Genomic DNA, 13,844 nt, shown 5'->3' with positions numbered 1-13,844 from the left:
TTCTTCAGGAATCTCCTGTTTCCTCCTACCTACATCGTTGCATTATTTTCGTTCATTTCTCATCATCACCGTCTCCTTTACGTAGCCGACATAAGCATGGGACGTCAAACTTAATTTAATTTCATTTCATTGAAAAAATTACTATAATTCATAATCTGCATCTTTATAAAGCAACTTTAACAATTATATGGATGTATAATGCTTAAAATTGAATTAAATCGCAATTGCAGTAATCTGCAATATTTTAGGTTTCTTATTTATTTACATCAAATGTTTAGTTATTTGATACTTTATAGAAAGAATATTAACTGCTATATAAGACATAATTATATACCTGTGGCGTGGAAGACCCTGGTTTGATTCCCAACGGGAGCTCATGTTTTTCGGTTTCTATGTTAATCAGTAGGTCCCGTCTCATATAGCCTCGCTGCTGAAAAGGGCGCTAAACTCAAAATCAACTCAACTCAATAATTATCTATACATTGAATTTAATAATAAGGAGGGAGGCCGAATAAAGAGGGAGACCTTAAAATTTAAAACGTAGGGTCAGTGTGAGTCACAGTGGTCACGGTGGGTGGTGTGTCACAGTGAGTCACGTCCTGTTGACCCACGACCCACTGACCTACTTACAAATCTTGACCCAATTGACTCACTCCATCTCTGGACTGTACACACAGATAAAGCAGACATATATGTAATATGACCTTACTTGGCCTTCACTAATTTAAGATAATCTACAAAAAATGAAAGAAAGCAATTTCAAACGCAAAAATATAGAAATGTATTTTCAACGGAACAGAAAGAAAAACGTAACAGCCCAGATTTGAACCCGGATTTCTCCACTCAGCAAGCAGATGTCTTACCGACTTACCCACGGCATATCTTCCGACTTCTGGTTTTGAAACTTTATTTACATTGCGTGTGTTACGTAACAACGTTACGAGCTGTCCTTACTCTTGTGTTAACACGCGTTCCGTAAATTTACGAAGTCGCTTTTTCAATCCTCAATCAATCCGACACACACACACGCACGCACACACACACACACACACACACACACACACATATATATATATATATATATATATATATATATATATATATATATATATATATATATATATATATAGATAGATAGATAGATAGATAGATAGATAGATATGTTGGTGCACCAGTAAGCTCCCAAGAGTACAGATTAATTCATTCTTGATTTTAATCTACAGAACAAATGCTTTTTATGAAAGCAAGGAGACTGCTACCCATAGATGGCTAAGTGAGGTAAATAAAATTTAAACTTCAAATGGAACTGGGGTGGCTCACCGACAATGGCTGATTTAACACGTTTGATAACAGCGCGGGTAATAGCTTATTTATAGATAGAGCCTGTGTAGGTAAGTGGATACCGCGTGAGACTGTCATTCTAAGGGTCTGGGGTTCGAGTCTCGGCCTAGACTGAGTTAAAATTTTTTCAAGGAATTCAACACTATAAATGATGTTCGCGTTTGATACTGAAAGAGATTTATCCTATGAAGGGAGAAAAACCAAGACGGGGGCAGGGGGAAAGACGGACATCGTTTATCCTTAAGTGTTAATATTTAATTTATTCCCGTGTCTTTTGCTCTTTCCTTTCCTTCTTTTCTCATTTTGTTTAGCTTTCCGTACTTTTTCGGTTTCTGCATGAAGCGTATTATTCTTTTCGTTTTCTTTGCATTAATTCCTATCTCTTTGAACTTAATGTGAATGGAATTTCTGCAGATTTATCTCGTGGTTGTTTTTCTAAATGATGCTCTCAGATAGTAATACTTTTTCCTCCAAATGGAGGAATATCCTGGCATGTTATGTTTTCGGGCACGTATTTGCTGTCATGTTGGTTGTCCAACTATCAGACATCGAGTGAAACTATTCTGCTACTGGAAAAAGCTATCATTTCTTATGTATCCAACCTCCATTTTCTACTGTCGCTGACTGTACACACACACAAAAAAACTGTTTTCATTACATCACAATTGAGGCAGGTTAACATCCAAAGTGTAGCCCGTCGTATTGGGCTGTGTGCAACCACCCTCTTGGTAGTTCCTGGAGTCCACGTCTCGTTCTTCAAGATAATGAAGTCAGTCATTCCGGTTTCCACCTCCTGCTAGTTTATAAAGTACCGTGATCTCTAGAAGTGTCATGAAGAAAAAATGGAACTAATCCGAAGAGACAAGGTCTGAACTACATGTCGGGTGTAGCATAACTTCGATGTCACCTAGTTCTTGCATTTTCTTGGTTCGTTTTCCGAGTCGAATGTGATTTTGCGCTCGGACGGTTGGGAGAAGACTTGAAGTGAATTATCCCCTCGTAGTTCTACCACACACAGAACGTGACTTTCTGTTCGGAACAACCTTGTTTTGTGGCCGGTTCTGGAAGTTCGCCCTTGCTAAACCACTGCTTTTGCACATTCGGATTTTTAAAAAAATCCCACTTTTCATCGCGGCTACACAAAAGTTCATTGTTAAATGCACGTTTATACGGTGGGGTCACTCGGAAAGAGAAATACTAATAATAATATGAACGTAAGTCAATACATATCTGAAATCAATTTTTGTCTTATTATCACAACAGTACAGTGTTTTTGTTCACATCATTTTTCAACATAGTCACCCTGCTTTTCAATGTACCTGGTCTACTGTTGCAAAGCTTTTCGATAACCTCTGCTTAAAAAAGGTTTTGGTTTGCGCAGCAAGCCACGAATGTACTCTTTCTTCATCTGTTGTTCGGAGTTGAATCGATGGCCTCTGAGAGCATCCTTAAGTGAACCAAATAGATAATAATTCGATGGTGCGAGATCCGGGTTGTATGCAGGATGCTTCAGCACCTCGAATGCAGCGTCTAAAGAGTGTGAGTGGCGTGGGTGGCGGTATATGGACCCGCACTGTCATGTAACACAACAACGCCTTCCGACAATGGGCCTCTGCATTTATTACAAATTGCAGGCTTGAACTTGCTTACCAGCACATTGCTGTAACTTTTACTGTTTATTTTTGACCCCTTTTCCAGGTAATGCTCCACAATTGGCCCTTGTAAATCCTAAAACGCTGTGAATCACTTTCCTTGCAGAAGATTGACTCTTGAATTTCTTCTTGACTACAGATCCGGAGTACTTCCATTCCATGCTCTGGAGTTTGCTCTCTGGTTCAAAGCAATGAATCCGTGTTTCATCTCCAGTCATGATTCGCATGAGAAATGCTTCACGTACGTTAACATACAGGTCCACTAGGTGCTGACAGATTCTCACCTTCGTTTGTGTTATTCATCTATTTTTTTTTCGAACCCATCTCCACACACTTTGTGAAAGTTGAACCTGCTATGCATGCTCCCACATGCAAAACTATGATTAATATGCATATGGGTTGCCACTTCATCAACAGTCACTCGTCTGTTATTCAGAATGAACGCGCGGACTCGTTCAATAATGTCATCAGTTGCTGCTGTAACTGGACGCCCTGCTCTTTCTTCATCCTTCACTCTCGTTCGACCACTTTTGAATTACTTAATCTACTGTAGTTCAATGAGCTCCCTGTTGCAACACATTGCCCTGTATTGTGCTGAAAGTATTCTATGAGTTTCTGCTCCAGGTACACTTTCAAACAACGAAACACGGATGACAGAACAAAGTTCTTCTTTGGTACACACAGGGAAAGACGGGGCCATCGTTGCTCTGCAACAGTGCAAAACAGACTGACGTGATACGCTACAACCTACCACAGGCAAAGCCAACGGTGATATCTGGCATGTGGTAAGCACAAAATGTCGTAGAGCCAACAACCTGAAAAGAAAAAAAATATTGCAGTTACTTATTGATTTATTCTCGTAATAGAGAAAAGCCCATATTGGAAATTTCTAGCACAATAAATCAATTTATTACGTAATATCTAATTAGGCAGTAATAATGGTGACTGTAGTTGTTATGGTGTTGTGTTAATCATATCAAGTACATTCTAATAATGGTGATTTCATCTTTACATAGTCCATAGGTCTATGACCCATAATAGAAGACAAGTTGGGGAAATTAAAAAAAAAAAAAAAAAAAAAAAAAAGAAAATCTTGCATTAATCCAACTGCAGTATAATTCGCCGTGAAGTCCTTGAAATGAGTTACAAGGAAGTTTTTGCATTTCACATGGATTTTGAGAAAAAGTAACGATCAATTTCTTAAATATCACGATTTTATAAATGATAAAATCAATTAAGAGTTAACTCCTGCAATAATTAATTGATTAAATTAAAAATTATCAGATTTTTAACGAATTAATTTAATCGTTAAGTTCTTCAACGGTAACTTACAAGCTTGAATATGAGAGAATCAAATATGTGGTCCTAGGCTCCAGTCTATTCAGAGCATGCCCTAATTTGGCCCTGACCAGTATCTTCGACAGTAATTGCTGACCAGAGTAATATTCTTATAAGCTTTCTTTGGTTGCACGGTATTGAGAAACTGATGCAATTTGCTAGCAGTGAACGTGGAGTGCTAAATTTGGTTTTGCTAGAGTCCATATAGATCTATGGCCAGTCAGTGGCGTTCATTACACTGAAAGAGGCATGGTCAGCCCATCGTCTAAGTGACGATGGTAATAATAATTTTTCAAATTCTACATATGGTGCTCTTGTCTGAAAACCTAGTATAATTTTCCTAGGTTCATTACAACAGTAGTACTAAACCTACGCTAACCCTTCTAAATGTGTGAAAATTCTGTTTGGGAAAAGAATTCCCTGCTGTACCTCTTGCATGTTTATAGGTGAAAGAAAAAAACAGAGACATATACTGTAACAAAATGCTCACAGAAAGTATTATTCCGAACAGGAGGAACCGTGGATTTCGCAATTCATAATATTTTCGACCTCTTACCGAATCATCTTGTGTCCACTGTTGTCAAGACTAATCTTTTCCTATTTTGGATCCATCTTGGAGTCGAAATATATTTAACAATCCTTCTGAGAACAGGTTTGGGAATTATACCCTGTAGTTAATTATCTACACACCCATTACTCCTTAATGAAATATACATTTTTAATCGCGTATGGATGACTTCCTTTATGCTGATATCAGAGATGCAGTGGGTCAATGGGGCGGTGGGTAAGTGGGTCAAGTTTTCTGAGTGGGTCAATGGGGCGGTGGGTAAATGGGTCAAGTTTTCTGAGTGGGTCAGTGGGTCGTGGGTCAACAGCATGTAACCCACTGTGACCCACCACCCACTATGACCCACTGCGACCCACCACCCACCATGACCCACTGTGACCCACCACCCACCATGACCCACTGCGACCCACCACCCACCATGATTCACCGACTCAGTATGATCTACCGACCCTCTCTGCTCACTGCATTGTAGAGAGTATCTTCTGGAGACTGGTAAATTTGTCACCGTTTTACTTTCAAAACCTTCATTTCCCTTTCTTTTCCACTTGTTTCTGTCTACTTACCTGAGGTCAGTATATCTAACCAAGTGAAAAAAGAACTTCAGGCACTTTTGGATATTGATATTTTTAATAGTAAAAATAGCAATAGGACTTACACTACAACTTGGCTTTCGAGACCTGTGGGTTTTTAGAGCTAACTACTGGAAAAAAATACATTTTTGAATCACTGTAATATATAAATTATTTATAAAAAAATTGAATGTAACTATGTGTGCCTGATCATCACGGTCAAATTGCGAAGTCAAATGAAATTACTTTTGGTATATAGTTAGGCCTTAATCCAAACTGGGATGTTATATTGCTTTCATTATAATGCATAATATCCTAAGGAGGTAGTGAGGATCCGAATTTTTGCGAAAAAAATGAGTATCTCGCAAGCCGTCAAACTTACGGAGCTGAAATTCAGTGTATTAACTCTTTATTGAAAATGAACAGAATGTGTCCTAGCATTTTTTTTTTAAATTCTCCTTTATGTTGAGGGGTTGGAGGGCACTTTCTATATATGGAAAATTGGTAGTGAGTTGGTTTGTAAAAATGATCGAAAACGATCGATGTTATTTAAGGACAAAAAAACAGAAACAAAAATACAGTGCTTGGCTCCATATATCCATTGCTTTCTGCTATAATAATTGCTGAAGCTTATGTTTATTATATGGAGCGCTCACTGCACAGGACAATCAACCCTTAAACTTGTGAGAAAAATAGGCATAAAATTTGTACTGTAAGCTTAATTACACTGAAATTTTAAGTTTGGATTGTACGCATAATTGCATGGAAAATTTTACATTTTTTTCCCTTTCTACTTACTTTGATTTGGAACTTTGAAATTTCATTCTTTTTTCCACTGAAAAGTATTGATAATTCAACAAGGAAATAATTATACTATGATAATTTAATTGAAATTCATCGTAATTTGGACGTGGCAAACACCAGTGTGGTAATTGAAGTTGAAGAAGGAGGGAAATTCCCATTCACCTCTGAATACTTTCCAGAAACCTCGTTCGCTTTCGCTTTCTAGCCGGGGAGGGAACTTGGTAATGGTATCAAACCTTCATGTGTAATTACAAAAATTAAATTTATAAACAAATAAGAAATCATCAGTTTATCAGGCTTTAATTGATAATTTATTCACAAGATTCCCTATCAAAGGCGTGGTAGATGAAGTTTCTGTTCTACATGGGTCGACATTGCTAACTGACATGGTCGATATGGAAAAGATGTTGTATGGTGATAGAGAGATGATACTTCTTGCTGAGTATTTCAAAACTGACCAAGAAAAATCGTTATCAGACTTAAGTCTAACAAGTAGATTGTCGATGAGAAGTTGCAGAAATCGGGTAGATGTATTATCAATTTCCACGACAGAGTACGAACGGGGATTTCCCCTTATGAATTTACGGATGGGTGATATTAGAAATAGATTAAGTGCTCAAACATTGCCTAACTTGTTGTTCATCAATGTTAATGGCCCACCGCTAGACAAGCTCAAAATAGACGAGCTAGTTATTTCTTGGCTGAAGGATGGACATCATTCCACTGCGGATGATTTACCGCCAAAAAGTTACCAACAGGAAATAAATCCTATTTCAGATTTGTTTTAAGGTGGAAAATTATGAGTTACGGAAAATGTATACTTGTAGTACTAATGGCTTATTTGTGTTATTCAACTTTGTACCTAATTTTTAGTAAGTGTCTTCTTTGCTTTAGGTAAACTACTTGGAATAAATATTCATAATAATTGCAATTATGCATATTTGTAACTTAAATTTAATGTGGTGTTTTAGTGATTGCAGAAATTACAATTATGAACATACTTTATGGAGATGCTCTCACATAGGGTACCCGAGCACCTTTATACCCTATGAACAACTGATTTTTCAAGTCTTTTATGAGAAAAATACTGTGAACTGAGAAACCTTAACCTTTTCCATATTGTACAGGGGTATTTTCCTGCGAATAGAAGTTTCTTGTGGAATGCGTTCAGAAATTAACACTTGCAAGAATACTCTCTTAGTACAAGTATATTTTAGGCACACACTAATTTCCCCCCACCTCAAACTGTTTCAATTTCCTCACTGACAAACACTTTACCATTGTATATGGTAAAGGCAGATCCACCGTTATTGTAACAGAGTGGTGCTTGTTGAGCGATTGACCGTAGAAATTCAAACTCCGATTAGTGACAATTTCACAGTCTTGTTTTATTACAAGTGTAAACTCTTTAGTCAGTTCAGAAGAGGCAGTGGATCGTGTTCAGAGTTGATGACGATTGATTTCGGTGAGTCAGAGTAGGTCAAAGTGGATGAGAGTCGTTCATGGTGGGTGGTGGGTCAGAGTGGGTCGCCGTGGGTGGTGGGTCAGAGTGGGTCACCGTGGGTGGTGGGTTATGGTGGGTCACAGTGGGTCATGGTGGGTGGTGGGTCAGAGTGGGTCACGGTTTGTCGTGGGTCAGAGTGGGTCATGGTAGGTGGTGGGTCAGTGGGTCGTGGGTCACGGTGGGTGGTGGGTCAGTGGGTCACGGTGGGTGGTGGGTTGTGGGTCAAGTTTTCATTGACCCACGCCAACTCTGGCTGATATGGTAGCTACTCCATAGTTTCTCGAATTCGAAATGGTGAGTGTTGACATTTAGCTTTCTCACAATTTTGAACAGAACTAGCCGTGAAACTATACACTTTTCCTCACAGGCCTACATGGACTTTTTCTCTTATTTTCATGTCAGGAACCAACGTTACATATATTGTTAGCATATTCAGATAACTCTAATACTCGTATTCTTGCAAAAACTATACAATCTATGATTCAATTTGCAGGGTGCCCTCAAAAGCAAAAGCTGTTTTCAAAGATACCCGATATTTGTGATTTTTAATAGCCCGTTCTGGGTAAAGCATTCATTAAAACTTGTTTTCTTTTGTATAGATTATGCGCTGTAGGTAAACTTTGACTCCTAGTTGATTTATCGTTTCGACTATCTCTTTCTTCTGCTACCAATCTACAAGCTTTGAGCCCCCGGTGAGTCTTGTATTTTTTTTAAACGACGATGTCTGAGAAGAAAACTCAAAAGCTGAGTATCAATAAAAAAATAAAGACTCGAACAAGGTAAATACATCTCAAAATAATTTGAATTCTTTTTATCTCGTGACAGCAATGTTGGGACATCTTAGCTCAACAGCTGTGATAAATATATTTTAAGTATTCTATAGTTGATTTCAAATGTGAATTGTGAAGTACATTTATCTATAGCTCTTAACGCTGTCAAAGTACAGTAATGACATTGTATGATAACACATGTAAATCGACAGAACAACTACACATAGGTAAATCTTTTGACTCATTTCGTTAAAGAAAGGTGAATTGATAAAATAATAAGGTGATCTGAAACCGGAAGTCATTTTTTCTATAGCTCTTTCCATTCTGAAATAGATTACAAGGTGTTACACACATAAAGGCGAACGAAAATGTAGGTTATTCAGCTGCTGATTCTAAATGTGAAATATATTTTTGCTACATATATATATACACTGAATGAGCAAAACTCATGGGATACCCACCTAATATCTGGTCGGGCCCCCTCTGGCCCTGCGGAGTGCAGCGATACGGCGTGGCAGTGAGTCAGCAAGGCCCTGGAACACGTCCGGAGGCAGTTGGCACCACACATCCTGCAGAGCGGCAGCCAATTGGGTCCTGTTCGTGGGTTGAGGATTCAATACCCTGAGCCTGACCTCGAGGGCATCACAGATATATTCAATGGGGTTCATATCCGGACTGCGAGGTGGCCAATTCAGTCGTTGGATCTCACCTGCATGCTCGTCGAACCAGGCACGGACGATATTGGCGCGATGTGGGGCTGCGTTGTCATCTTGATACACAGCAATGTCGTCAGGGTGTTGAAACATGACAAAAGGGTGGAGATGGTCTCCAAGCAGCTGACGATACCGCTGACCAGTCAACGTGGCATCCAGAACGAACAGGGGGCCCATTCCATGCCACGAAAATGCACCCAACACCATGACAGATAGGCCACCGGCCTGGACTGTGCCCACTTGGCACGCTGGATCCATCGCTTCGTGCGGTGTGCGCCACACACGGTGCCTCCCATCTGCATGGAACAGTTGAAAACGTGATTCGTCAGACCAGATCACGTTACGCCACTGATGCAGTGTCCATCCGTGGTGATTGTTGGCAAATGCACGCCGAATTGTCCGATGACGCCGGGTTAGCAGTGGCACACGTGTGGGGCGACGGCTCCCCTACCCGAGAACACGCATGTTCCGACGGATTGTCCACTGGGAAACGTCTCTATCTCGGCCAGTGTTGAATTCAGCCGTGATTCGTTGCACATTTGCTCCCCTATCTCGAATTACCACTCGTCTCAGGTTTCGCCTGTCTCGGTCATTTAGGGTCTGTGGACGCCCGGTATGGTGTCTGTTGTGGACTGTGACACCCTCATTCACCCATTCTCGGTAAACTCTCGACACTGTTGACCTTGGGAAGCCGAATTCCTGAACCACTTCCGAAATGGAATGCCCCATGCGTCGGGCACCCACAACCATGCCCCGTTCGAATGCCGTCAACTCGCGACGACGTTGCATTTTACCAGCGCACTCACACAGCCACTTCCAGCACTGTCTATCACACAACTGAGACCGTCGCTGAGGCTACCAGGTGGCATTGGGCACACGTGCTGTCCATCCACAAATCAGAGCCCTGCTATCCCATGAGTTTTGCTCATTCACTATGCTGCGTTGTCATCTTGATACACAGCAATGTCGTCAGGGTGTTGAAACATGACAAAAGGGTGGAGATGGTCTCCAAGCAGCTGACGATACCGCTGACCAGTCAACGTGGCATCCAGAACAAACAGGGGGCCCATTCCATGCCACGAAAATGCACCCAACACCATGACAGATAGGCCACCGGCCTGGACTGTGCCCACTTGGCACGCTGGATCCATCGCTTCGTGCGGTGTGCGCCACACACGGTGCCTCCCATCTGCATGGAACAGTTGAAAACGTGATTCGTCAGACCAGATCACGTTACGCCACTGATGCAGTGTCCATCCGTGGTGATTGTTGGCAAATGCACGCCGAATTGTCCGATGACGCCGGGTTAGCAGTGGCACACGTGTGGGGCGACGGCTCCCCTACCCGAGAACACGCATGTTCCGACGGATTGTCCACTGGGAAACGTCTCTATCTCGGCCAGTGTTGAATTCAGCCGTGATTCGTTGCACATTTGCTCCCCTATCTCGAATTACCACTCGTCTCAGGTTTCGCCTGTCTCGGTCATTTAGGGTCTGTGGACGCCCGGTATGGTGTCTGTTGTGGACTGTGACACCCTCATTCACCCATTCTCGGTAAACTCTCGACACTGTTGACCTTGGGAAGCCGAATTCCTGAACCACTTCCGAAATGGAATGCCCCATGCGTCGGGCACCCACAACCATGCCCCGTTCGAATGCCGTCAACTCGCGACGACGTTGCATTTTACCAGCGCACTCACACAGCCACTTCCAGCACTGTCTATCACACAACTGAGACCGTCGCTGAGGCTACCAGGTGGCATTGGGCACACGTGCTGTCCATCCACAAATCAGAGATCTGCTATCCCATGAGTTTTGCTCATTCACTATATATATATATATATATATATATATATATATATATATATATATATATATATATATATATATATCGGGTGTTGCAAAATAAGTGTTACAACTCTTGAGAGGTGACTCCTACAACTGAGACAAGAAAAAAAGTTCTCTTGAACTTTCGGCTATCGGACATAGTTTCGGATCTACAAGGTGCCGAAAGCGTGGGAAAATGACTTTCGGACGCCAATAGTTCGGAGACTATCCAACGTAAAGAGGGCGGGTAAAAAATTCACTGAAGAAGTCACACCTACTATATTGAATTTTGCATGTTTCACAATCCTACCATGCACGCGCAAGGGATTCCCCAAAGGAACGTAGGGAATCCCGGATAATCTGTCAAATGAAAATTGGTCTAAATGGATATGAATTGATAGGGTTTCTAACAGGTAACAATAATTCGTTTGTATTAAGTCCATATCTGCAACAAATACAAAATGGCGGACACCTTCAAGCCCGTTGTGTGTGGTTGCATAATCGCCAGGTACGGATGCTGGCCAACAGTGACGTTCTGAGTATTAAGTGTAGAGAATTTGTATTCAAATGCTCTAGAAAGATATCTGGAGTGTCGGTAGAGCACAACAGATGAAGCAGGGTGATTCACATGTGTGGAAACACGTAACGAAAAATGCCCAGAAATGCACTCATACTCAGTAAAGGTGAGTTCAAAGTGTCAGAAATGTAAAGATTAGCGTCAAGAACATGAAAGCCACTGCCGATTCACCAATAATATTCCATGAATCCGATGCAATATGATGTGTACAGTTGCATACCAATAAGGATGCAATACCTGAGGCCAAGTTAAAATTGTGCAAGGGGACTCACAAAGAAACTGGGTAAACTAAATAAATGTCACTAGTGGGATCGCATGACCGATATTGAAATGTGGCCAATGTGTGTGTTGATATCAACATGTAGCAAATTGACAAATGTCAACATGTCCCACTACTACTTGGACACCGTCCGAAGTGCGAAAACTAGGAGAATAACGTTGTACATACTGCTGTTACATCTGGTGCACTTATTGGTAGAACGTAACTAGAACAAGATTGTATCAATGTCCCTCTTTATTAGGGACATTGCCCCACAGTCGACATATATGTAAAGATATCTCTTAACCCATGGTTCAAATTCTTATATTGAATTGAAAATAACAAAACTTGTATCATGTCCCACGTCTTCTGGGACATATGACGTACTCGAAATATAGGAAAATACCTCCAGAAATTCGTATCTTACACACAGTGCACATGCCAAGACAAAGACGAAAATGAAGTAATTTGGCACATGTAACACTACTGCTGGAACGCCATACATATGGAGAATAAAACGACATTGAGAAATAGGAAGAAACTTCTTAAAGCTCTGATTGTTTACAACTGTGCAGTAGGAGTAACAAAATGAAACACACAAGCATGTCGGGAGGCTGTACAAGAGCGCTTGCCAAACAAAGTGGGTACTCCTCAAAAAAATGAATACAGAGAAACTGAGGCTCCCTCGAAGCCTCAGGGCTAGAGCGCTTGCAGTTTTCTTATTTTCCTATTTTTCGCACGTGGGACGGTGTCCCAGCAGTAGTGGGACATGTTGACATTTGTCCATTAGCTACATGTTGATATCAACACACACATTGGCCACATTTCAATATCGATCATGCGATCCCATTAGTGACATTCATTTAGTTTACCCAGTTTTTTTTTTTTTTTGTGAGTCCCCTTGCACAATTTTAACTTGGTCTCAGTTATTGCATCCTTATTGGTATGCAACAGTACACATCATATTGCATCGGATTCATGGAATATTATTGGTGAATCGGCAGTGGCTTTCATGTTCTTGACGCTAATCTTTACATTTCTGACACTTTGAACGCACCTTTACTGAGTATGAGTGCATTTCTGGGCATTATTCGTTACGTGTTTCCACACATGTGAATCACCCTACTTCATCTGTTGTGCTCTACCGACACTCCAGATGTCTTTCTAGAGCATTTGAATACAAATTCTCTACACTTAATACTCAGAACGTCACTGTTGGCCAGCATCCGTACCTGGCGATTATGCAACCACACACAACGGGCATGAAGGTGTCCGCCATTTTGTATTTGTTCCAGATATCGACTTAATACAAACGAATTTTTGTTACCTGTTAGAAACCCTATCAATTCATATCCATTTAGACCAATTTTCATTTGGCAGATTATCCGGGATTCCCTACGTTCCTTTGGGGAACCCCTTGCGCGTGCATGGTAGGATTATGAAACATGCAAAATTCAATACAGCAGGTGTGACTTCTTCAGTGAATTTTTTACCCGCCCTCTTTAGGTTGGATAGTTTCCGAACTATTGGCGTCCGAAAGTCATTTTCCCACGCTTTCGGCACCTTGTAGATCCGAAACTATGTCCGATAGCCGAAAGTTCAATAGAACTTTTTTTCTTGTCTCAGTTGTAGGAGTCACCTCCCAAGAGTTGTAACACTTAGTTTGCAACACCCGATATATATATATATATATATATATATATATATATATATATATATATATATATATAAAGTGAAAGTCGGACGGAGACAAACCCAGCGTAAAACCGTTCATTTTACATTTAAAGGAAATTGAAGTGAGTTTAATAATGATTTAGAGGTACAACTTTACTTTGGTACTTAACCACTTAGCTTAAAACCACGAATTATTACTTTTTTCCCTAAAATTATGATCACGAATATATTAGTGCAAATAAAAAAGAC

General features: G+C 40.6%; 2 protein-coding genes across 2 annotated transcripts; both read right to left on the bottom strand.

Annotated features, from left to right (window-relative positions):
* Nucleotides 1–9,706: 9,706 nt before the first annotated feature.
* LOC145687475 (uncharacterized) lies at nucleotides 9,707–10,048 on the bottom strand. The gene has a single exon (XM_081760928.1). The coding sequence runs from the start codon at nucleotides 10,046–10,048 to the stop codon at nucleotides 9,707–9,709; it is 342 nt and encodes a 113-aa protein (XP_081617054.1).
* Nucleotides 10,049–10,599: 551 nt separating this feature from the next.
* LOC145687474 (uncharacterized) lies at nucleotides 10,600–10,941 on the bottom strand. Its single transcript, XM_081760926.1, has one exon. It carries the CDS (start codon nucleotides 10,939–10,941, stop codon nucleotides 10,600–10,602), a length of 342 nt encoding a protein of 113 aa, XP_081617052.1.
* Between the last annotated feature and the right edge of the window lie 2,903 nt (nucleotides 10,942–13,844).

The sequence above is a fragment of the Thermobia domestica genome, chromosome 6 (genome assembly GCF_964235325.1).
Source record: "Thermobia domestica chromosome 6, izTheDome1.hap1.1, whole genome shotgun sequence".
Lineage (NCBI taxonomy): Eukaryota > Metazoa > Arthropoda > Insecta > Zygentoma > Lepismatidae > Thermobia > Thermobia domestica.
Note: the sequence above shows the minus strand (reverse complement) of the source record. Positions and strands in the feature narration are given on the sequence as shown.

Bases quoted from the DNA above. Each gene is read 5' to 3' on its own strand.
- LOC145687474 (XM_081760926.1), bottom strand. From the start codon at position 10,941: ATGCAACGTCGTCGCGAGTTGACGGCATTCGAACGGGGCATGGTTGTG.
- LOC145687475 (XM_081760928.1), bottom strand. From the start codon at position 10,048: ATGCAACGTCGTCGCGAGTTGACGGCATTCGAACGGGGCATGGTTGTG.